The sequence below is a fragment of the Centrocercus urophasianus genome, unplaced genomic scaffold (assembly GCF_019232065.1).
Source record: "Centrocercus urophasianus isolate 14NV4802_14NV808 unplaced genomic scaffold, USGS_Curo_1.0 seq_16, whole genome shotgun sequence".
Classification (NCBI taxonomy): Eukaryota; Metazoa; Chordata; class Aves; order Galliformes; family Phasianidae; genus Centrocercus; species Centrocercus urophasianus.
The window spans coordinates 24338658-24361981 of record NW_024884711.1 but is presented as its reverse complement, the minus strand read 5'-3'; the positions used below and the strand labels follow the sequence as shown (position 1 = coordinate 24361981).

General features: G+C 39.8%; 2 protein-coding genes across 8 annotated transcripts in view; one reads left to right on the top strand and one right to left on the bottom strand.

The window, feature by feature from the left end:
• Positions 1 to 960: 960 nt before the first annotated feature.
• PDK4 (pyruvate dehydrogenase kinase 4) lies at positions 961 to 10524 on the bottom strand. The gene is made up of 11 exons (XM_042816559.1): positions 10274 to 10524; positions 9619 to 9760; positions 8581 to 8652; positions 7835 to 8019; positions 7306 to 7395; positions 6729 to 6806; positions 6078 to 6154; positions 5332 to 5430; positions 4927 to 5037; positions 4208 to 4321; positions 961 to 3482 (listed from the first exon to the last, which is right to left on the bottom strand). The coding sequence occupies exons 1-11, from the start codon at positions 10428 to 10430 to the stop codon at positions 3351 to 3353; spliced, it is 1257 nt and encodes a 418-aa protein (XP_042672493.1). The 5' UTR covers positions 10431 to 10524; the 3' UTR covers positions 961 to 3350.
• Positions 10525 to 10859: 335 nt separating this feature from the next.
• The window catches only part of DYNC1I1 (dynein cytoplasmic 1 intermediate chain 1), a 207602-nt gene continuing 195137 nt past the window's right edge, over positions 10860 to 23324 (top strand). For 4 of the 7 annotated variants that reach the window (XM_042816554.1, XM_042816551.1, XM_042816552.1 and 1 more), the window contains exon 1: positions 21648 to 21706. In XM_042816554.1, coding sequence (XP_042672488.1) covers positions 21699 to 21706 — 8 coding nt within the window. In that variant the 5' untranslated portion in view covers positions 21648 to 21698. Of the gene's footprint in view, positions 10997 to 21539; positions 21587 to 21647; positions 21707 to 21839; positions 21915 to 23324 lie in introns of those variants that run through there. The other 3 variants (XM_042816549.1, XM_042816547.1, XM_042816546.1) reach the window with 3 other exon arrangements.

Here is a 23324-nt window from a genome sequence, read left to right as displayed (position 1 = left end):
TGCCAGGCTTGTTGCAGGCTGCCCACAGCTGCAGCTTGCCCAGCTCACAGCTGCCCAGCACACAGCCTAAGGGTTAGGCCATCTTACTGAAATTCAGGCAAAGGCTGTATATTGCTGGGAAAACGCAGGTCAGTGAAAGGACCAGGACTGCACAGGACTGTATTATTGCAACACACTGCTTTGACCAATAGCCATAGTTCCATGTTAAAGCAGCCCTTAAAACCCAGTTGTCCTATTGTTCCAGAGCTATACAACGTATGTTTCATGCAAGAAAGAAGACAATCACCTAGATTTCCAGTGGGAAGCCTTTACATAAGTGCAGTTTTTAGGAACCTTCATTTGGCAGTGAAATAGTTTGATTTTCCCCCACAATTGCTGCACAGCAGCAGTGTTGGGAATGACAGACAAGAATCTTGTCACTTACCCATTTGGCTTCTGAAACCACTCATTTTGAGACTGTCACTGATTCATCTTATGCAAGTTGTTTGTTTCTTATTTTTGCTCTATTAAGACTTCAAGATTACTTGCATACCTTATTCTGCAGCTAGGAGTTTGCAGAGGCAGGATGCATTTTTGTAGGCAAGACATTAGCAATCAAGACTGTAATAACTGATTACAAAAAGAAAATCACATCAGACAAGACAAGGATTGGATGAGGAGTTAAAAATCAAATCCAAATAAATTGAAACAGATCAATATGATCACATTCAAAAGAATTCCTTTAGCAGGCAAATATGGTACACAATGACTTACGTGCCAGCAAACGAGAGGAAGTTTTCATGGTAACAAAATTGAAGCTTAAAACAGCTGTTTAACAAAATTGAAGCTTAAAGCAGCTGTTTTAACTGCAGATTTCTTTACAACCTTAAGCTACATTACATACAGCATGTCTGATGTCTTTTGAAACTTCACATTGGTCTTCACTTGTAGTGTACTTAATAGAAATAAAGACAGTAGACAATCATTAGAAAGATTTTATTACAAAATTATTTCAGTATCAACAAACACGTAAAAGGCTTAAAACTACAGCTCTATTTCCAGAAATATGAATTCAGTAAAGGCTAAAAGAGATAGCATTTTATTTAGGCAGATAGCCCTTAACAAGTTTTTAATACTAAAGGAGACTCCATAAGGTTTCCTGAAGTGCTACACACTGTATGTTCTGCATATACAACTTTGAAATTACACTTATCCAAAAAGCCCCTATTTGCAAGCACTATTATAGACATTCATTTACAGCACTCACATGCTTCAGATGCTTTTAAAAATAGACATTACAACTTCAAGCTGCAGTAGCTGAAGCTATGTTATAAATCTACAGTCTATCACAACATCATAAATCACAGTCAAGCATAACTGAGTGCAAAGAGGTATTGTGTTTACTTAACAATAACTATCTAGGCATATTTTTGTGACCTTATATTCAATACAAGGTCAGAGTATTCAAGTACATTATGGCAGTGAAAGCAGTTTTTTCACATCTGTATTTTCTAGACAAAGATATTTCAGTTTTGTTATCTATTTCATTCACTGAGTGAGTGAAAATACTCCTGAAATGGTGACCTTTGGTGATCGCAGCTTATTCACTGGGATAAGAGTTGCCTCAATGCAGTATTTAAGTCAATATGCTCAGTAATTATCACCATTACTTCTAAACTTCCTACTTGAAATAAATGAACAGAATACTACTTTATTTTCCACTGAGAAATCTACCCCCAAAAACCTTTTAGAACACAAAAGGTAGATCTAGCTTTCTCTTACTGCTACTTAAAAAGCATTTGCTATTCACAGTAGACTGTGGAGTAGATTTCTGCCCAACAAATGCAAATCTGCTTTAGAAAACTGTCACATCACTGAGCAGGATGCTTTAAATACTGTATTTGCAACTTCCTTCCAAGAAGGATTTACACTTAGGATATTGATGCTAGTTAGCCAGTAACAATTCAAGTAACATTACACAGCCCTAGTGAACCTTGTTGACTGTCCAGTTGAGCAATTTGTTACTTTGAGTAAATTCCATTACTTTACTTATGAGGAGGGGAAAAATCCACAAGGATGGGAAAGGTAGCAGCTTACTAAGAATGGACCATTTTCTCAACAGCTCTCTCCCACTGGCACTCCTCCTGTGGCAATTCCCCTTTTGTTGTTCATAAAAATCATCATAAAAAGTTATCAGTGCTGTTGATATTTTCAGTCTCTTTTCCTAAGACCTTTCCACTACAAAGGACAGTGTTTAGAACAACATTCTACTCCAACACCACTCTTCCTAAAAACCTAACAGATTTCAGCATCCATCACAGCTCTCAAGGTGTCAAATCCCTGTATACTTTAGATAGCGTGGTCCAATACATAGTTGACAAAGATGGCAGTAGACAAATTTTGGCTTACTGCACTGAACCCACTGGTTATCTTACAGACTGACAAAAAAGAATCACAGGATAACATTTTAAATATGCCGTTTCCCATGTCATGCCCATACAACAAAGCATCATCAAAACCTTTCATTTCAACTTCCACATCTGACTTCAGTTCCTGGAAAATCCTAACTAACTTGGCACATACTGTCATGAGCACTGAGATATAGGCAAGATGTAAGTTGGCCTCATAGCTGTTAATATCAAGTTGCTTCATTAAAATCTCTCTTCTTAGTTACCTTATGCACAGGAGCCTTGCTTCACTAGCTTTTCCATCAACAGCTTGAAGAAACACAAAATGAAGTGTAACTCAGAGCAAGGCATCACTTAATGATTACTGGAAAATCGGGTTGCTTCTTTTGTTAAGACAGGACTTCCTTACAAGTGGAAAAAACACTTCTTTCTTACCAGGGTTCCCTTCCCAGTCAGGGTCTATTTGGATGATGTTTATAACATGGCAGTCTTACAGCAAGGTGAAAGAATATTTTCCAGATGTTCTAAATGCAGCTTTTAATACAGGTACATCTATCTACCTGAGGAGTTCTGTAAAATGAGCTGCTGATATCTACTCTAGGAGAAAAAAAAATATACCAGCTTAACTGATGTATTTATCAGTATCAAAATTCAAGCATTAGACAGGACTCAAATTGCACACCTCCACCACAAAGTCTTTGATCATAACAAAAATAGCCTGAGTTTCCTCTATACACATATCCCTTCTTTAAAGACATATGCACTTCTATTTTCTTCAGCCTGAAGTTCACAGCAAGATTTTACATTTAATGTATACAGCCTAGGCTATAACATCTTTAGCTTCCTCTTCTGCCAGTCCTGCAACAGAAGAATTTGCCTGTTTGGAGTTAGATGAGTACTTCCAAACACTAGTCTCTAATAAGCCAGCTTGATCCCCTTGGATGCCTTTATAGCCACTTCCCTTCAGAGAGCTGCAGTCTGCTTTGGGCCTTTACTTGGGATGCACCAGTCATCTGCCTCTGAAGTTGCTTGGTAATGTTTGGAAGCAGATTTGTTAAAAACTGGAAGTTTTTCTACTGATTCTGTTGATAGGGCCTAAAAAGAAATAGAAATTACACTGAGAATATTCATTCAAGGATTAATAAAGTGACACTAAAAAATAAATTTACACAAACATTTCTGTAACAGTTGCAACAGTTAACCCACTCCAGTACCTAAGTTGGCAATCTAAGCTTTGCAGGACAAATGCGTAACATCAGATCATGTTTATGCATTTGTATAGCCCTAAAAAGGTATTCTGGAGCCTGTTTTCAAAAAAACCCTGAAGGCACCAGAAAAGAAATGCACAGAATTACAGAGAAACTTCAAGATGTGATCTTTTCCTACCTATGTATTCTGCAACTAAGGGCTTATTCAGACTCTTTCATGATTAGTTTACATAGACTTTGTCTAGAGTTAAGAACGAACAGTGACAGAAACAGTATCTGCTACTCACATCTCATTTCCATTACTTCATTTTACCCTTGTACTGCCTATTCTATAAACCAGGAGACACCAAATCTATCTAACATAAGAATCTCTGAATTTCATTCCAAGCTCTGATCAGTAGTTACTCAAGATACAGCCAAGTATCTTGAACAACAAAAAGAAAGCAACAGCTTGTTTAAACATACTGGCATTTCTTTAAAAAAGAAAAAAAAAAAAGTTTTCCTGCTCAGAGAATTAATTTACCTTTAATATGATATTGAAGTAGTCACTTCACTGCATTAACAGTGGTTATCAGTGTTTGTTTAGTTTTTACACAAAAACATAAAACGTACCTTCAAGTAGATAATAGCATCTGTTCCATAGCCACATATGGAGTAAAGATTCAAGTCTCCTTGGAAGTATTTGGCATATAGACGGGAAATTGGCAAGCCATATCCAAAGCCAGCCTAAAAAGTACAGTACAGAAATGAATTGTGTTAGCTCTTATGACTCAGAAATAAATAGCCAGAAAATTTTCAGAGACTCTAGACTTCAGAAGTCCTTTGTACTTTCTCTTATTAGAAGATATCTCTAATCAGTTTCATATAAAAACTGAATACTTAAAAAAAACCCTCCATCACGGAGGGAAAATGTAGATATACTCAAGTCTTACTTCCATACATTACTCTTCTGTGTTTTCCTTGTCCAGTTTCACTAGTACAGCTTGATTAGTGTAAGTTTTTTACTAGTGGATATCTAAATGTATCCCACTGTGCTTGCCTCTGTAAAGGCAGAACTTCTAGTAAATTTGATGACTGAATGGGAGTGACGATTAATTATTGTCGTTGGAGTAGAAGAAAAATCAGATTAGGTTGGAATATTTGTCTCTGTTTATACCTTTAAAGGCACATTCATTGAGCTAGATATTAAATTTATTTCATAGAATGTTAGTTCTTATCTATGAGGCTCAATCTTTGCATACCCTACAAAGCAGCAGGGTAGACATAACATTCATTATTTATTATTAATCTGCCCAATACTTATAGCAACTTCAGCACTGAAATCATCTTACAAGAGGAGTTTGTCGACCATCATCCATACTTGGTCTTGGTGCTGTGGAATACATGTAGCTAAACAGCTGCTCAATTTTCCTTACTGGAACACCACCTCCTCTGTCAGAGATCTGATTTAAAGAAAAAGTAAAGTTAACTAGGATCATGTACTAAACCCAGTATTTAAAGTACTGATATTTAACAAACCCAACAGTAACAAATGCTATTTGTTTCACAGAAAATTACTTTTCAGTAATACTTTCAATTAGATAATTGCTCTAGATGTATGCTATCAACAGAAAGCTCATACGTATTATCTTTCATCTGTTGTCACAGAACTTGTGGAAGTTCTAATGGAATTTACTGCAGCACATGCAATCATAAGGATTATGTTAAGGCCATATAGTAGATGGCCAATGAGATACCTTAATGGCCAGGTCTTCTTGTCCTAGAACAACTGTTACTTCAACTGGAGGGAGGGAAGGACTGTTCTCATGAAATTCAACTGTTGCCCTCATTGAATTCTATGGAAATGAAGGTTGCCGTTATCAGTGTTGAATCTATGCATTAAAAATCAAATTAATTTAATATTTCTGCTATGTCACAGAAGTTAAGCACAGTTACCACCAATTACTGCCAGCTTTGAGAAACACTTTGCAACTTACGTAACATAAAGAGAGCAGGAGCTTTCACATGTAAGAACACCTCTACATTTTAAAAGATTACTTTTTTTGAAAGATGTGTTTTTCACCAATATCTAGCCAGGCAAATCTAAGTAAAATAAACTCACACCCTTTGGAGTCAGTATGCTTGTGGGGGGAAAACTGAGTTCAGTAGTCACTATAGACTGCCAGAACTCAGCATTCCATATTGGCAGGACATCAGTTCAGCCCTATTTACTACTTGAAGATGCATTACTTAACCCAGAGCAAAACTGCTCTATGGTTGTCACAACCCCATGTACCACTTACTCCCTCTCTACCATATCCTGTCCCACTTGCTACCACCATGTGAAAGTGTCCAAATATTTTCCTAGAAACTGCCACACACAGTAAGTTTTTATAAATCCCACTGTTCCATGCAAAAACTCTACTTCACTCAAGTCTAGCTAGAAAATAATGAAACTTCTGCTCAGAAAAACAGAAGAAAGAAGCAACATATACTGACATACCTTAAAGAGCTCAAAAAGCATGTGAAAAAGATGAGATGGAACATAGACAATGTTAATTGGCTCTCCTGGAAGTTTTCCTAGAAGAAAAGACAAGTATGACTTACGAGGGGGATAGTTCTGTTTGTCTTTGGTACTGCATCCAAATTTTACAATAAGCAAGTTATTCACTAAAACAAACAAGAAAATATTTAAATTTTGAGTGTTTCCTCACAACTGAACAATTTTGTTCAGGTAATAATTATCACCAGCTTAGTAATTATTAATTCCATTCTACACACAAAGTATTTCAGAGGTTGACACATGCTCAAGATCCTACGTTTGCAGCTTAGACTAGAACATGTGTTCTTCAGTCAGTAGACAGACTTCTTCCACCCAGATACAGAGCTCCTCTCAGCAACTTATTTTATTTTTAAGTACAAACTGGGCTTGTACTCAAATCTGTAAATATAGCCTCAGGAAATCTCGTGTTTAAGATGCAGTGACATCTGACACAGGAGCTTAAGTGAGGTGATTGTAACAAAGTGCAGAAGAAATGCCACAAGACAGGTCAAATGATCTGTACCACCGTGGCTATCGAAATGAGAGCCTTTTGATTCATTAAAGGCATTGACTTAGCTACAATAAAAAGTAAGACATAAGCCCTCTTCTTACCATTTACTTGATTAAGCTTCAGTTCTGGAGATGTTAAATAGTACTGGTCACATAGCATCTTGGAACTTAGAAAAGCATCTGAAATATTTATTTAAATAAAGCAAGTGAAATGGAGCATTACATATTGTAGAACATTCTAATGCATGGCAACATACAACATTTAACTGTGATAGCTGCTAAGGTGATACAGACTATAAATCTTTGCTTTACAGGGCATGGTAATGCTGCATCCACTGTGTGCAGTAAAAGTGAGACTAAACAGGACATCACAGCAGCACAGGCAAGTTTTCAGCACAATTTGGTGATGCATCTGGTGTATTATATACGATTAGGTAGTGCTGATTCCAACACTAGAGATGATTTTCACTCCTACCATATCTGACAATTGCTAGGCCTGCTACTTCTTTTTTTAACTGCTAATTTATATATTATATTTTATATCCTATAAAAACTCATGCTTTGATAGACTGTTTTCAGCTATTTCAACAAAAAACTCAACATCTTACGCTACACACACTGCCTATCCAAACTATCTGCAACCAAATGCTGATCATGTTAAAGACATCAGAACACTTACCATTCACTACCTCAACAACATCACAGCAAGGATCAATACTTCCAATGTGCCTCGGGTGACCTGATCTGGATTTATCATCAAAAAGAAGGGCTGTTTTGGATGAAAACAAATACTGTACTTAATCACACTTGCTATACTACAAAACAATTTCATATTGAGTATAATCTCAGTAGACAATCATATCAGTACTGTTTATGCCCTTTTTAGATTTAAAAAGGCAATCTACTGGCAGATTTATGTGCAGTTCAAGATGTAAAGGCTTTTAAAATGCAAAAAAAGCACCTCATCTTCCACAAGAGACTTTACTTTCTAGACTACAGACTAGTTGTAAGTTCTCCCATTACTTTAAGTCAGACAGTCTAACTTTCCAGTGTCTCACAGTCATCTGAAATGGATCTCTGACAGCTCTGAGCTGTGCTTACATTCAGTTGTTTTTCATTTGGTTGAAGACAGGAGTTGGAACTAGAGGATCTTTAAGGTCCCTCCATGATTCTCTAAAGCCTTTCCACAGATAAGAACTTCTACTTACTGTGTTGGTTCATCAACATCCGGGTGGAAATGCGGCTCATGTAAAAACGATCCAAGAAGTACTGAATGTTTTGATTGGTGACAGGATCTACTTTAAACATATCTTTGTATTCAATTACTCCTTGTGCCATTGTAGAGACTACATCATGGTGTCTGTTTCGAACTCTAATTAACGTATCTATAAATCTAGATCAAAAAAGTTTTATTAGAACATCACTCTAAGACTACATGAAAGCAAGTATAAAAGTTATTACCCAATCCAGCAGCACAGATAACTGGAAGAGTCTTAATATGGTTTCATATTCCATTCTTTTTAAAATTAACTCCTCACTGACTTAGAATTCTGAGTTTGATATTTTAATATAATCTGCATAATCATTATCCACTTCAAATTTGTGGCATTTTTACTCATTCATAACAGTTTGCATGAAGGGTTAAGAGACCCCTAGCTGAAATCATAGAAGGAAGCTGGGATTTGACCTGAGATAATTTTCGTTGATCTTTATGTCGTGACAGTTTGAGGGGCAGTGTGCCCAGAAACAAAGTGACATAAGATCTTTTGAGAAGTATTGCTTAACTTAATCAGATACTTCTACCAATTTGCTCTGTGCTCAGCACTTCATACTAGATTATCAACTTCATCTCAGGACAATGGTCATTCTGAAGTGATTACATTGTAAGAAATTGAATGCATGTTCAGAAGGTCCAAAAAAAAAAAAAAAAAAAAAAAAAAACCTGACAGCTTACTCAGATAAGACTTTTTGGTCATCTGGGCTTTTCTGATGGAACTCAACCAGCTCCATTAGACTTTGGATGTACCTATTGAAAACACAGAAGAAACATGCTATCAGTTGATTTTTATTAGTATGAACAAGATGATCAGTGTCTTGTTATAGTCATAACTCTTAACATGTTAGTTAGAAATCCAAAGTATCTCCAGAATAAAGCTCCACCTAAGTACAGGAACACAGGCAGTCACTTCTGCCTGAATCCTAGAAGTCACACAAGCCTTCTTGCGCTTGCCACCCAGAAAGAAATTTAAAACATCACCACAATAACATGTCAATGTTATTCTCTTATAATTCGAGATGGTAAGACAGGCATTTCAAAATAAGATCATCATTAGGAAAGTACCCGAGCAAAAGTTTTTCCAGGTCTGATCAGCTTTGACAGAAACTAAGTACTTGATCCTCTTTGCTAATGGCATCTGACAGCCTTGACGCATATTGCAAAGGCACAACCGTAGTTTATTAGATTAAGAACAGTTTCTGGATCTTACTCTACTACTTTTGCTCTTTATGCAAGTGCTGCAATTGTGCCAGTAGAACAAGGTTAATTCGGATCTAATCACTGCCCTACAGAGTGGATGTTAACTGAATGATAAACACCTCACAGGTCAATGCAATTTGCTACAGAATGGAAGTCCTGTTAGCAATCCCATCAGTGAGAGACCCAAACAAGCATACAGCCTGATCTTCCAGTTCCATATGCTCTACTCTGTTTTCACATGGCATCCAGACTCACTCTCTTCTTGCTTGCTAAGAAGTAGAAGCAAGTTTCCCTTGCTATATCAAGTTGTTAGCTGAAGAGACACTTTTTTTTTTAAATTTAACTTTTGCATGCTAGTCAAGGACAAGGTAAAACAGCTTGCAGTTCAGCTTTGATGAATAAACTGCATTCCTTCTGTATTTTATTACTGTCTTCCATTACTCAAACACATCCATGACAACTGAGCTGTTGAAACCGTGTTCTTTTGCAGGCTCAGTCCAGGCCATTTTCACTTACCAGCTTTTCACTAACTGCACTGATGGGGTGCTTAGCAATTTATCAGGAAGGAGCTCAATCTCTCTCAGTATGTTCGCAAACCTCACAGGGAGCTCTTGTCGCAAGAATGCAAAGGAAGTCCTTTCACATCCATTAGTCGAGCCTATGAAACAAATCCAAGAAAAGCACGTTGGAACTATTTTTTCTCCAATACAGAAGTACAAACTGCCACCTTTCCCCAGACTTCAGGATCACACTGACTGCAAAGGAGCACGTGATCAGTGGCCAGATCTCCTATGTGCGCACTGCTGCGTTTATGTGACAGTAAGACATAGCCCGTTCCATACTTGTGTATTTCCTATTTTGAAGGAGGGAAACGGTGACGCTGTAATCCTCCCGAAGCAGCTCTCCAGCCTTCGTAAACAACTCGGTCCGACAGTGCCACGTGAGCAGCACAGCTCACCGCTGCCAGCTCCGTAATCGGATCCGGGTACAGCCTGTTCGCTCCCTCGGAACAAGCCTAATGACTCCTCCTTAATAACGTGCGCCGCGGAACGCGAAAACATCCATCAGCCCATTAACTGCTGCCTCGCACACCCCATTAACACCCCCCAATAGAGCCGCAGCCCCCCACCGCCCCAAGACCCGGGCTGACCGCCGGCCCCGGTGCTCTCACCGAAGTCCAGCAGCTGCTTGATGGAGAGCGGGGAGGGGGAGAAGCGGGAGAACTGCTCCACCTCCCGCGGCATGCGGCTGCTGCGGACGCTGCCGGCTCCGGCCCCAGACCCGGCCAGGGGGACAGCGGTACGCAGGGCGATGCGGGCGGCCTTCATGGCTGCAGAGGTGGCGATCGGGGGATGCTCGGTCAGTCGGCGATGCTCCGGGTGCCAACAGGGTTCTCGGTGCCCCTCCGCCTGTGGGAGCACCTTCACGTGCCGCCTCTATTTACACCCGCGGGGGGCGGCGCTCCGCAGGCCCCGCCCCGCCCCGCCGACGGAACGTTCCTCTCCAAGGAGCTCGTGACGGCCCCCCCCTTGTACGTCCCGTCCCGTTCGCGGTGGCGCGTCGCCAGCCTCGCGGGGAAGTGACGGTGGCACCGGCTGCCCCGCGCCCTGGCGCCGCGCCGCGCCCGCTGACCTTGGTGGCAGGGCAATGTCAGCCCCGTGCGGCCTCGCTGAGGCCCGAGAGCTCCGCGCTGCCCGTTGCCCGCTCGGGGCGGCCCGTCGCGCCACCGTGGCAGCTGAGGGGCTGCGAAGCTCGGGGGCCTGCCGAGCGTCCCTTGCCTGTGCCCTGCCTGGATGTGCTCCCTCGGGCTAAACGCGGGCCTTGTTACCGGCTCCAGCTGCACTGCCGACCCTGGAGCACGCCGGTGCTAACCGTTAGCCGAAAAGGAAAAACGGTAACGTTTGCAGGCTCTGCCTTGCGGTCAGCCTAGGGGATGCTAGCACAGAATTACGAAAAGTCTAGGATTGGTGCACTGAAGCTCAAAGGGAGCAAAATTTGATCTTAACCCCATGATTCAGTGTTTGACGTGTAGGTCAGCATCGTGACCGGGATTAATAGTGGCCAAATCTCTGCAGACAGCTGCTTTGGTGACGCGCTGGTCCCAAAGCTCCACATAGCCCTTACTTTTTCTAGAGCTGACCCGTTAATTGGTGGGCCAAACTGCTCTCTCACTGTTAGCCAATCTTTCAGGGTTGCAGATGGGCTGGGAAAAGTCTGCACACCTCTTCAGTGATCTTTGATCTCCAGCCTGGTCAGCATTTTCCTATGGCTACAACATTATAGGCAGTTTTAATAATGTAACCTTCAGCAGAAGAGTGCCTGGCACCCCAAATCTTAGCATGTAACGATACAGCGTGATACAGCGATACAGCAATCTGGTTTTAATACTTGAATATAACTTAGTCCAATTTTTATATACAAACGTTTATATACATTTTTCTATACATCTATACACAAATATATATATGCTTTTTCATGGGAAGGAAGATGATTTCCTAAAAAGAGCTCCATATACTTTAACATGCAGAAGAAAACACCTTATCATTTCTTGAACCTTTATCTCATTTTTCTCTTTCTAGTCATTATGTCTATTATGCCTGCTTTCTCTTCTACCTGTTCTTTTATTATTTTATTGCTCCCCACGGGGTAATTACTCTGTTATTTTTCCATCAGATGGATCAGATTTTTACCACAGTGACAGAATGTTGGCATATGAAAACGTGCAATGAAGCAAAATGAAGATATCTAATCAAGACAAACATAACCTTTTTGATTTTTCTGGTGTCTGCCAGAAGTTGAAAATTTAGCAAGGGACGTTGGGGTTTGCTTTTGTCTGTTTAACTTCATTTACCTGCACGTTGCAGATGACTCATGGAATTGAAAATAACCTACAAAGTGGTTTCAGTTACAGAATATGAGTGTAACAGCTTTTGTTTTCTATTAGGCTCTTCCTGGAGCTACTAATGAAGGGGAAGCAAGAATTTCTAGGCTAACACTTTGCAATCAAATTTGAATCAAGAAAGTTCTTTGCACTTGGACGTTATTCTAGTTTGTAAGGTCGCTGTTTCTGTTTCTATTGAGATAATTTATTTTAATCTGCTGGTGAGCTGACTGTGGCTAATATAAATAACTTGAATTACCTCTATAAGTAGGCTTATTACAGATTCTATTCTGAATAGAACAATGTTTACTGGAAACAATTTCTGTTTTTCACATTTTTTTCATTACAGAATGTTTTTTTTTCCCCTCTTTTCCTTTTAGTCAAATGCAGGAAATATAGGAAGCATTGCCTTCTCCAACTGTTGAGAGTGCAAGGCTCCAGTAATTCAAAACTTGGGTGTTTCTCAAAACAGCACAGACTTCTACAAGAATTTTATATACTTGCAGCCCTTCTACTAACAGAGTTCTATTACTCTGGGAGAAGTGTGTCTCCTTTATAACTCAAATTTGCTTTTTGCTCTTCATATGAGGCATGATGCAACAAAGTGCATTCTGAGCAACATGATTTTCCATTTGTGTAGACAGAAGTGAAGTATTTGGGACACAGTTGTTAAGGATGCCCTGAATGCTGTCCAAGAAAGCTAATTTTTATGTGAAAATGTAGCACTAAATCAGGATTCATTATCAGCCAAACTGCATGTGAACACCAGGCTGTGAAAATTAAACCACTTGAAGTAAATTCTCAAGCTGCCCTAACTACAATAAAGCCATTTCCCCCTCCTCTTGAAGCCCCAGTGCACACAGCAAAATGCTGATGTTAGAGAAAATGGTTTTGATAGTGAAGAACAGTGTCAGGATCTGAACTGCAGCATTTATCTGATACAATCTTATTTCTGTCATTTTGGTATCTTAATTTTCCTCTTCTGAACTACCCTGAGACATGTTTTGAAAAGGTAATGATAATGCTCTCAGCTGCTCAATCACAGTAATGTTTTGCAGGCTATCTTTAAGAAAATGGAGCTGTGTTAACATTTTATTATTATTACTTTGCACAACAGCAACATCCATAACAGTCAAATGATGGAAGCCTGGGTTCCTGTCCATTTGTCCCCTAAATGTCATCCATCACAGTTAGCTATCTCTCCTTGATGTCACTAATGCCATGGTGGGTGCCAAAGACACAGTGTGCTTTATTTAGGTCAGAGCAGCTCTCCCAGCTAGCCAGAATACGTGACAGGAGCTGGTGTTGCTGAGATCTAGTAGAAACTATCTTGGCTGATTTAGACCTACCTGTTCCTCTGTGGGAACAGAAATGTAAGGCTGCCCTTCCTAACTCACCTGCCAATGAGCACTAGAGACATAATGTACTGCACTGGGGTGAGACCTGTCTCCTGACCAGCCAGAACATAGGTGATGGCAACTGGCAGGGTTGCTGCACTCTAGCAGAATGAATTTTGGCTGAATTTCACCTGCTCTTTCCTCAGCGTGGACCAAAACTTCAATCTCTCCTCCCTAAACCATCTGCCAGTTTGCACAAAGCTTGTGAGAAATTATCTATTCAAATTAGGCTGAAATGGACCAGTAGTTAAGGTGGATGGCTTGGCAAATAGGTGAGCAGGCAATACTGAAGTTCTTTCCCTTAGGAAATCGGACTAACCTCCCCACACATCTACTAGGGACAAAGGCAACTTCTGATTCAACATTTCTAAGTAAGGACAAACAATGACCTAGAATGAGCAGTGCTTCGGGCTGGAAATGAATAGTGCCACCAGGAAGTTTTGAATGTCGGTGGAAGGAACATCTGCTGACCGAGGGGCACGAGCAGTACTTGCCATGCACCATGAAACTTCCAGCAGTGCCACAGACAAAGCACTCACCTTGCGTGTGGGGCTGCGTTTACGCGGCTGGTTTGATACTTTAATCCAGGAACACATTTGTTTTCTAAATATTTACATGTTCCTTCGAGTGGGAAAAAAAAAAAAAGAAGAAGAAAAAAGACAGAAATAGCCTTATAAACAAGGCTCATATCTTCCTGTTCTCATCTTTCTATCACCCACTGCTGCAGCTGCAGGAGCTGCCAAGGGCTCCCGGCGCGATCAAAATAGCAGAAGTAGGTGAAAGTTGGTGCAGCAGCACACAAACAGGCTGCTGGCTGCCCCTGCCGCCCGCGTTCACTGAGGGAAAGGTCGTGCTGCACAGCGCTTGCGCTGTTCTCACTGGCTGCTCATATCTCCCAGGAGTCAAGAGTACAGTATTTGGATCATTTTACTGCTGGAGCTCTGGCCAGCAGCAGTCTGGGAGCTGGGAACATCCTTTAGCGTGCTCGTGGCAACTGAGCGGCCACGGTGGGAGATGCCTTCCTTTCTGCTTCTCTGCCTTTGAAATTCATGTCTGAAGTGTTGTGTTAACTGCCTTAAAATCAGGGAGAAGGGTGATGGTTTTGCTGGTTTCAGACCTTGCTTTTCCAAAATGTTTCTAGAGGTTTGCACAGCATTGAGTGTAATTGTTTTAAACCAGGAGGGTAGAGAGTGCAGAAAGAGGAAGAAAACAGTTCTGAAATATAGCTGTACCCTTCAGGAAAAAGGTTGGGACTCAGACTGTGGTAAGATATGCCTCACTCATACTGTTTATGTTGAAAAGTTTGTCACTGGGGCAGTAAGCTGCTTGTTCAATTCAGGAAGCTGCTAACTATGTCAGATAATAACAGTATTCAGTGTTGTTCAATATTCAGCCGAGAATCCCACTGCAGAAGGCAGGTGAACTGTCAATATGGGTGGGAGCTGCCCTTAAGTGTGTATATAGCTGGGCGGATGGCCCTCTCTAGCCTTGGTTGCTACCTTAATAGTTCTTGTGGGAGTGAGTGTGTCATCCTCTGTGAGAGCTGCTGACACAGAGAAAGAAGAGGAGTGCCATTGGGACAGCTGCCACCGTGGGCTAAGGCTGCCTGTCCTCTGAACAGCCCTGCCCCACATAAGAGCTCATGGGAAGAGGTGGGCAGCTTGAGCAGAGCCAGAACAAAATTGAAGGATAGTGAGACAATATAACTTTTAAGTCCTGGATGTGTTTCAGCAGAATTAGGAAACAGTTTGTACATACACATATACACATACGTATACACATAGATGCACACATACACACACATACAGTTCTGTGGGAATACAGGAAGTTAGTAAAACAAGATGGTTCAATCCAAAAGCTTTGGATTAGCACTATGAGAAGGAGTTCTAGCTTCACCTGTGTCCCTTGCAGTTGTCTTGGGCCTTGAACTGATGCACTTACTGTTCTCTTTCTTTTTCTTTTTTTCCCCCCCCCCCCAGCTAGGATCACTCTGAGTGAAGATGCGTTGCTCATTCTTTTCTATCAGCTGTCCTTGATACTTTTGCCTATAGCAGGACACTTGGTGAAGTGGAGGTAATGGCTTGAATTTCTGCTCAGAGCAACTTTGAGCCACTACTCTAGGTTATTTTGTCTGAGGCTGATCTTAGAAAGCATTCTGTTTCCCCAGTTGGAAGATTTTGTTTTATTTAGTGCCTAGTATAGGGACTTGATAGAGAAATATAGTCTAGGAAGTACTGATTTAAGATGTGAGGCATCATCCAGAAGAGGAATCACTGTGGCATAATCTCATCATCCTTACAGAAGAGATGCAGGGTGCCTGGGTACTACCAGAATGCCACTTGCTCCTGATGTTTCAGGTTACCCAAAGGCACTTTGTTGCTTATTTGCAACATTGTGACTGTTATTACTCAAGTGTGAACTCATAACTACTCGAATACTGAATTCCCATAACATACTCTGCAGAAGATATTCACGCGGCAAGCTAATGGAATTTTCTTATCTGATTAAATGCATAACCACAGGCTAAGTCATAATGGCTGTAGTTACATGTAAAAATGAAGTATACCTGTTGGAATAGTCCTGGAAAGGAGACAGGACAAGAAAAAACCTCTGTGCTGCACAATTAAAATTTTGTCATTGTTTTTGTGTAATTATTGCAATATGTCTGTGTCACATAATGAACAAATATTTAAGTAGGGGTAAATCATCTACTCCAGTGTCACCAGAATATCAAGAACAGCCTAAACAAGGGAAGCTTTTCTTTAATTGTGGAATTGTTTTATTCTTGCACATCAGACTAGCAAAATACACAGTTTCACTGTGCAGTGCTTGTTTTCTTCTTGTAACCCCTTTAATTTTTCTTTGTTACTTTATCCACACTGACTTATTCAAATTAAATCTTTGGTGCAGTCCTCATCTAATAGTCACTGAAATGAAAGATAAAACAGAGCTGTGCTGGTATTTGATTTCCAAGATTTCAGGTAAAGTGATGTAAAAAAAGAAACAACAAAATAACCAACCAACCAACCAACCAACCACCAGCCAAACCAACATCTAGTTTTATTTTTCTTGATTTCACTGGCTTAAATGATGCCAGCGCAACAAATGCATTGTGGTAATGAAGTTTATATGCAAGTATTCACAAACACGTGTTATTTAGTTTCTGCATGGGAGAAAAACTTTAGGCATTCAAAAACAGTGGAAAATGAAAGTAGCATTTTAACTGATCTGTTCATCTATTTGTAAAATGTTCTTAATATGTGCAAATACAACCCTTCATTTGTCGGGGAACCAGAGTCTCGGTACAAACAAACAGTGGTTTATTTGCAGGCATTGATTTCATAAAGCCTTTTCTGAAATAAATCGTATTTCTGTATATGAGCAGTAGCATCTGTGAAACAGAGGTGAATTTTTTTTTTTTTTTTAATCCCACAAGATCAATTGAATTATGAGATTGGGTGGGGGGGGTGGGGAGGGGGAAATAATATCAATATGGATTTTCACTGCACACAAAAAAATTATATTTGTTAGAAGTGTTTAAGGTCTCCATTTACATCCTGATGGGAAACACTGCAGTTTCCCTTTATACAGTCACACAACTACTCCTGAAGTGTGATTTGTCAAGCATTCCTTTTCACGGCTACTCATTATTAAAATATATTTAAATAAGTTTGAACACTGGGGATTTTCTCATTCCTAGAAAGATCATAAGCTTACTCCCTGGTTCATTCAATACTGGGGAAGAGTTATGAATTTTTCATAACCCTCTGTGTCCCATGCCAGACATTCTGTTGTAAAAGCTTCAGAACCTGATCCTTGTTTGCAGCTGCCCATATGCTGAAACTTAAGAAACAGCAGAAAGGAAGCTATCAAGAAATGCATGTGTAGTTCCAGCAAGATCAGAGCAATAATTTGAGTAACATTTGCTGATATTGGAACAGCGCTGCTACGCTGAAGTAAATGAGGACAACTGTATTTATTTCTACAGGTGTTTTTGGCTGTCTTAGAGTAGAGCATGCACATAAAGTGATGTAAACGTGAAAATTCTCTCATGCATGGGAACATAGAATCTTTAAATTTTACGTATTAAATCAAAAAGTAAAATCCTTGCTGGATTAAAGAATCCTAATTGGAATGTGACTTTATTGAAGGTGACTTTCTTGAACGGCTTGAAAACAATCAGACTGTGTAACAGTGAACTAATGGAATCACTTCTATCATATTTCCCATTGAAAAAAATCTTAGTCAAACCCTCAGTACATTTTTCACTCTTGTGAAATACGATATACGTAGCATGAGCCCCGCACTTTCCACGAGAACACCTCAAAACTGCATTTTCCAAAGCAGTCTGTAATTGTGTGTGACTCAGCTGTGGCTGCCTAACAAGGGCCATGAGACCCCGCAGCTCCAGAGTCTCGGGTCAGACTGGTGAATGCATTTCACCTTGGAAAATTATGTGCTAGGCTTGACCAACATCCTGAATTTCATTGCGTTTTGAAAACGTGGGATAAATTTCTACCCCAAGTCAAGTGTACAGATAAATTGCAGCATTCTGACTCCTAGTTCTCTTTTTCAAATAAAAAAAAGGGGGATGTGCTCCATGTTTATCCATTCCTAGAGAAATCTGACTGATACTGTACTTTTGAAACATCCAGATAATTCCAGCCCTTTATAGTCAGTTCATGTTTCAAATCTTGTGCCAAATGCTTGAAGGCCTCGGAGTAGAGAAGACCCAGAGGGAACATATAAAATTATATAGGAAAGGCACCAATTCACTTTTGCAGAGCAGCAATTTGGTTTGGTTTAGTAACCTGTGAAGTGGTTCACTAAAATGATGAACTTTAAGGAAACTATAAAGAGTGTGATTATTGATATTGGCTGTAGGTGACCTTTATGTGCTGAAAAGATCATGAGGTAGTCAAGACAAAAAAATTACAGCTTCTCTTTCTTCTTCTCTTTAATGGTCTGAAATTGAAAAATTGGATCTATTGAACCCCAGTTAAAAGTTAGGACAGCCAAATAAAACAAGGCTACAACCTGCAACTTACAGTTTTCCAAGTATGTTATTTGTACACCTTAGAGACTAAATGCTCCTGCTCATGGGAGCCACAATTCACCACCCTCATCTGAACACAAATCACTTCAGGTTATTTCCATCCATCCACTCTGCCATTAACTTTCTCCTCTAGTGTAAAGAAACACATTCCATTTTTTCAAAGGAATCAATAAAGGCAAAGGTACTGCTCATACAGAACATTGTCTCTGGCTCTTTTCCTAGCACTGTGATAAGAACTTTTGCCTTGCTATCTTTTCTATGTCTTTCTGGATGCAATTTTTTTTTTTTTTTTTACTGCTTTTATTAAAGTAATCTGAACACCTGTCAGCATTGTCAAATTTTTTATTCTTGTATTGATCAGCTTGCAGGACATGGTTAACACTTCAGCATCATATATCCCAGCATCCCATTTGTACATAGCAGGTACCATTTCAGATGCATTAGCTATGCAGGTGACATTTGGACTCTCCTTAGGAGCTTCTCTCACAGTTCTACACAGTGAACATGCTGACTGCTGCAGCATCGAGGGTGGCATTTTGAGTGTCTCTCATGATCTTGATAAGAGACCAAAAATGCAGTAGCATGCCTTTGGAAATACTCCATGACCCGACAGTGCCTCTGTGTCTTAGATGCTGGGAACTGGTGGAGAGAGTCCAGATCTGAGTTAGAAGAGCATCATCTTTCTTGATTTAAATAACCCTGTAACAATTCCCATGCAATCACGTCAGTTGAATTATTTTTTCCACAGCTCCTATCTTGTCCTGTCCTACTATTTTGGTTTCAATAAACATGTTTTCCAGAAGTACGCTATGTAATTACCTTAGCTTTCCAATTCTTTCCATTAGGAAAGTGACTAGTTTGTACATTTTCAAAAATAAACTTCTATGTCTTATGTATAGTTTACAACACAGCCAAAAACTTGCATTTTCTGGTTCCAATAGAAATGTATGGAGAGTCTGATCCCAGCTGCTGTGTGCTTGTACTACATAGCCCTGATGTAGCCTATAAGAAAATCTTAATGCTTATAGATTTGTTCTGACCAAAACTGCGCTGTCACCAGCAGTGTTCAACCCGGACTTACAAATTCTTTGCTGAGTACACAGGGACACCCGGCAGCTGTCTATCTGAAAATAAGTTAAGGAGAATTTATTTGCTGGAAAGGACAGGCTTGGTGTGCTCGCTATCTGCTGCACTGCTGTGGAGCTGCTGCAATGTTCTGCACTAGTCGGAGTTCAGATAATGACTGACGCATTCATGTATGCGTAAAGCGTACGATTTTCAACTGGATGGCATGAAATCTTGCCAGCTGCAAATAGTATTAAGTATGACATATAGGCATTGCAACATGTTGTATCACAGGGGATCACTGGGACATCCCCGAAAAGATGGGTTATCATCTCAGCAAGAGGGAAGTTGTTTATCTGTTATTTCCAGTTACTAGGTGGTGCGTCAACGACTGCGAAAGTAGTCCTAACCCAAAGTTCACTGCATTCAGTGAAGTGTTTCCAGTTATTTCACCTGAAGTCTTCAGTATGAACTGGATCAAACGCCTCTTGAACCTGAGAGGGTAAAACAACTTGGGAAAGGAAAAAGATAGGCTAAGGCTTTGTTTTGTTTTGTTTTGTTTTATAAGAAAATGATTTTGGTATCTTATTTGCCTTTTGTTCAGCTTCAGATATCACACATAGACCAATTCCATGAGTTGAAAATTATTTCCTTACCACTATTTAACTTGAGGAAAGCAGTGACCTAGGCTGCCTTTACAGTGAAAGAAAATAAGATAGGCATTAATGTGCTTGTTTTAAAATCCCTTTCTGTGCTTTGTTCTTCATGGCTAAAATAAGAAACCCTTTGGTTTTTTTTAATACTTTATTTAATAAGTCCAAAGATTCAAGTCCATGAAGGTATCTCTCTTTGTGAGAGCCACGTAAGAGGAAGCTCTGGACAAATAACCATTTCTGTTTGACTACTTGGATAGGCAGTAGTAGGGTGGCTTCGCATTTGAGTAAAGGTCAAGGGAAGTAAGGACTGGGCTTGGAAAGCACTGAAGAAATGTTTCATATGACCTGTGAGTCAGAGACTTTTCAGATCGAGCAGTCATAATCCAGTTTTTTTCAGGAAGTGCAGCAAGTTGTGTTCTGAGGAGCATCTCCTAACACTTCCAGGTACAAAGATAGCAGTGATACCTGTGGTATGGTCCCCATCTACAGCGTAGCTTATGGGGTCAGGTCTTTCATAAAATCACAATTCCTAGTTCCAATATGGCTGGAAGAGTAAAACTTCCACGCCAAGCACTGATCAACAGAAAAGCGATTTTAATACTCATGTTGCTGAGACCAATAAATTCAGTTTTTTCCCTAATATTACAGGACAAATAAGAGGGTTTTTTTTTTTTGCACTGTTCAGAAGTTCAGAATTAAAATACCTCTACACCTCCTAAGCTTGCTGCTGGAGTGTATCTTTTTCATTTTCTTCAACTGATAGATTGAGCGCTTATCTTCCTTCATAACATTTTTCTGGGCTTAAAGATGATCTTCCAGTTGATTTTTACAGACAAGCTTCTACAAATATGATTACAAGGAAGCTTCTGAACTGCTTTGGAAATGACAGATTTGTGTCTGAAAATAACTTGTCCAAGGGGTGGGATGGGAAAGGGAAAGGCAAGGTGAAAGGCAAGGCAAAAGGCAAAGCAAGGAAAGGCAAGGCAAGGAAAGGAAAAAGGAACAAAAAAAGGAAAGGATAAACGGAAATAGAGAATCATATGAGATCTTCCTTACATATTTTGGTCTTGTTTAACTGAAGAATTGAGGAGAAAGTTCTTTTTAATACCGTGAATCTGGTTCAAAACCTTCCAGAGCTTAAAAAATAATTTAATAAATATTTACATGTGTTTTAATTTTGTTTGTTTTTCTGTAAAAGAAGCAGTTAAAATGAAGGAGGTAAAATAATTATTTTTACTTATGCTCATTTTTCTTTCTACATCAGGAAGCCTTGTTTTAAAACACATTTTGAGTTACATTTTTTCCTCTCAATTCCACAAAAAAAAATCCTTTGTCTCATGATGAAACATGTCTTATGGTTCTTCCTTGTCTGTTTTTTTCAGGATAAACATATCTGTCTGAAATGTTGCATGTAGAGACACTGCTGAGGGTGAGTGTAATCTCCAGGGTGAGACATTGCTGCCACCTATGTTTATTTGCTCTCCAGCAGTTCCAGACCTTTCCTGAGTCTTCTTTCAGAGAAAATTTACCATCGCCTATTAATGTTACAGTAAGTGAAATCAAAAAATTATAATGTTAGCACACACAAAAAAGTTCTGCTATGGATCAGCAATTATTTGCATGCAACCTGTTTGTCCATATCAGGTGAACAGAGAGGCTATTTCTTCTCCAAAAGAGTTACTGCTCTTGGAACAGGGAGCATCCTCCTGCCCAAGGAGTTGGTGGGGTCACTGACCCTGGAGGCGTTCAAGAAACATGTAAGTGTGGTACTGAGAGATGTGGGTTAGTGGGCACAGTGGGAATGGGTTGATTGATGGACTAAATGATCTTGGGGATCTTTTTCAATCTTAATGAGTCTATGTTTCTATATTTTGCCTCTACAAAGAACCTCAAACCAGCCAAGATCAAGCAAACCAACCCAGTAATTCAACCACAAAATTTCAGCATTCTTTATACAGTACTTGTGTTGACTCCTCTAACATGTCATATTCTTCCGGTGGCAGAGAAACAAACCATCTTTCTGATCTGGAAAACAAAAGTTTTTGTGTCAGGAAAGGACGATGACAAGCAAGTACATAAGACCTTTGTAATTGTGGTCAGATTTGAACTACATGGGGTAAATGCTGGATTTCTGATGATCTTTACAGAACAGTTTGGTAGGCTGCGCTATATTAACATATAACATAACATAACAAGCAGCATCTAGAAGAATAACCTAAACAAACAAAATCAAACAACAACAAACTCCCCTCAGATCTAGAAAGTTTTAGCTACTATAGGCTGTGAGCAAGCTTTGATACAGCTGGATAGTTTCTCCAGCTCAGGTTCTGTGCTGCTAAAAAAAGGGCAAATATGTTTCCCTGCCTATTCTGAGAACTGCAGTATTTCTGAAGATATCAGTTTTCTGCAGGTATTAAGCTCACAGAATATTGGTGTGAACTGACCCTAATTCTGTAAGGAACTTCATTGCAATTCTACACCAGCAATGCAATGTGGCTAGGACAATAAGCACAATAGTATAGTACTGTCTAGTTTCCATGCAAACAGGCTGTGAGCGTTTGAACTAAATATAGGCTTCATTAGAGCCTGGATTACATCTGCTGCATGACATAAACCCAAAGCTACTAGCTCAGATACATGGAAAGTATTTAGCTTGAGGACAGCATGAAAGAGAGAAACAAACAGTTCAGACAATCTGTTTCTGTTGGTAGCATGGTGGTTCTAGGTGTTAATCCTTTAAAAATGTCCTACTTAGGAAAAATCTGAATCTATAAAATTTTGTTGCATTCCTAATTTACACTGAGAGAGATGGTGTTTAAATATTGCCCTGCAACTGAACACAACAAAATATGAAACTTTCTTTACTAATATTTCAGGAACCTATCCCCCTCCCTATGCATATCCTTGAGGATGCCTTGTTTTTCCCATTGGCACAGTGTCAGCATCCTCCTAACCCAGTACCCTTTTCCCACCTCAGAAAGAAGCAGTTCCCACATCTGTCAGGGAGCTTGGTGTGCCTGCATGTCACAGTGTCCCCATACAGCACAGCTTTTTTTTTTGTTTGGTGTTTACGCAGAGATGGTAAGAGAAAACATTACCTATGTGCACACCAACAGTTAATCATCTAGGATTTTAAAAAGTCATCGTGAGACCTAGTCCAGGCCTCT

Bases quoted from the DNA above. Each gene is read 5' to 3' on its own strand.
- PDK4 (XM_042816559.1), bottom strand. From the start codon at position 10,430: ATGAAGGCCGCCCGCATCGCCCTGCGTACCGCTGTCCCCCTGGCCGGG. The intron at 8,020-8,580 runs GTAAGCTGTCAG...TTTTTGATCTAG, and splicing joins GACCAAAAAGTCTTATCTGA to ATTTATAGATACGTTAATTA. The intron at 7,396-7,834 runs GTAAGTAGAAGT...CATCCAAAACAG, and splicing joins GATGTTGATGAACCAACACA to CCCTTCTTTTTGATGATAAA.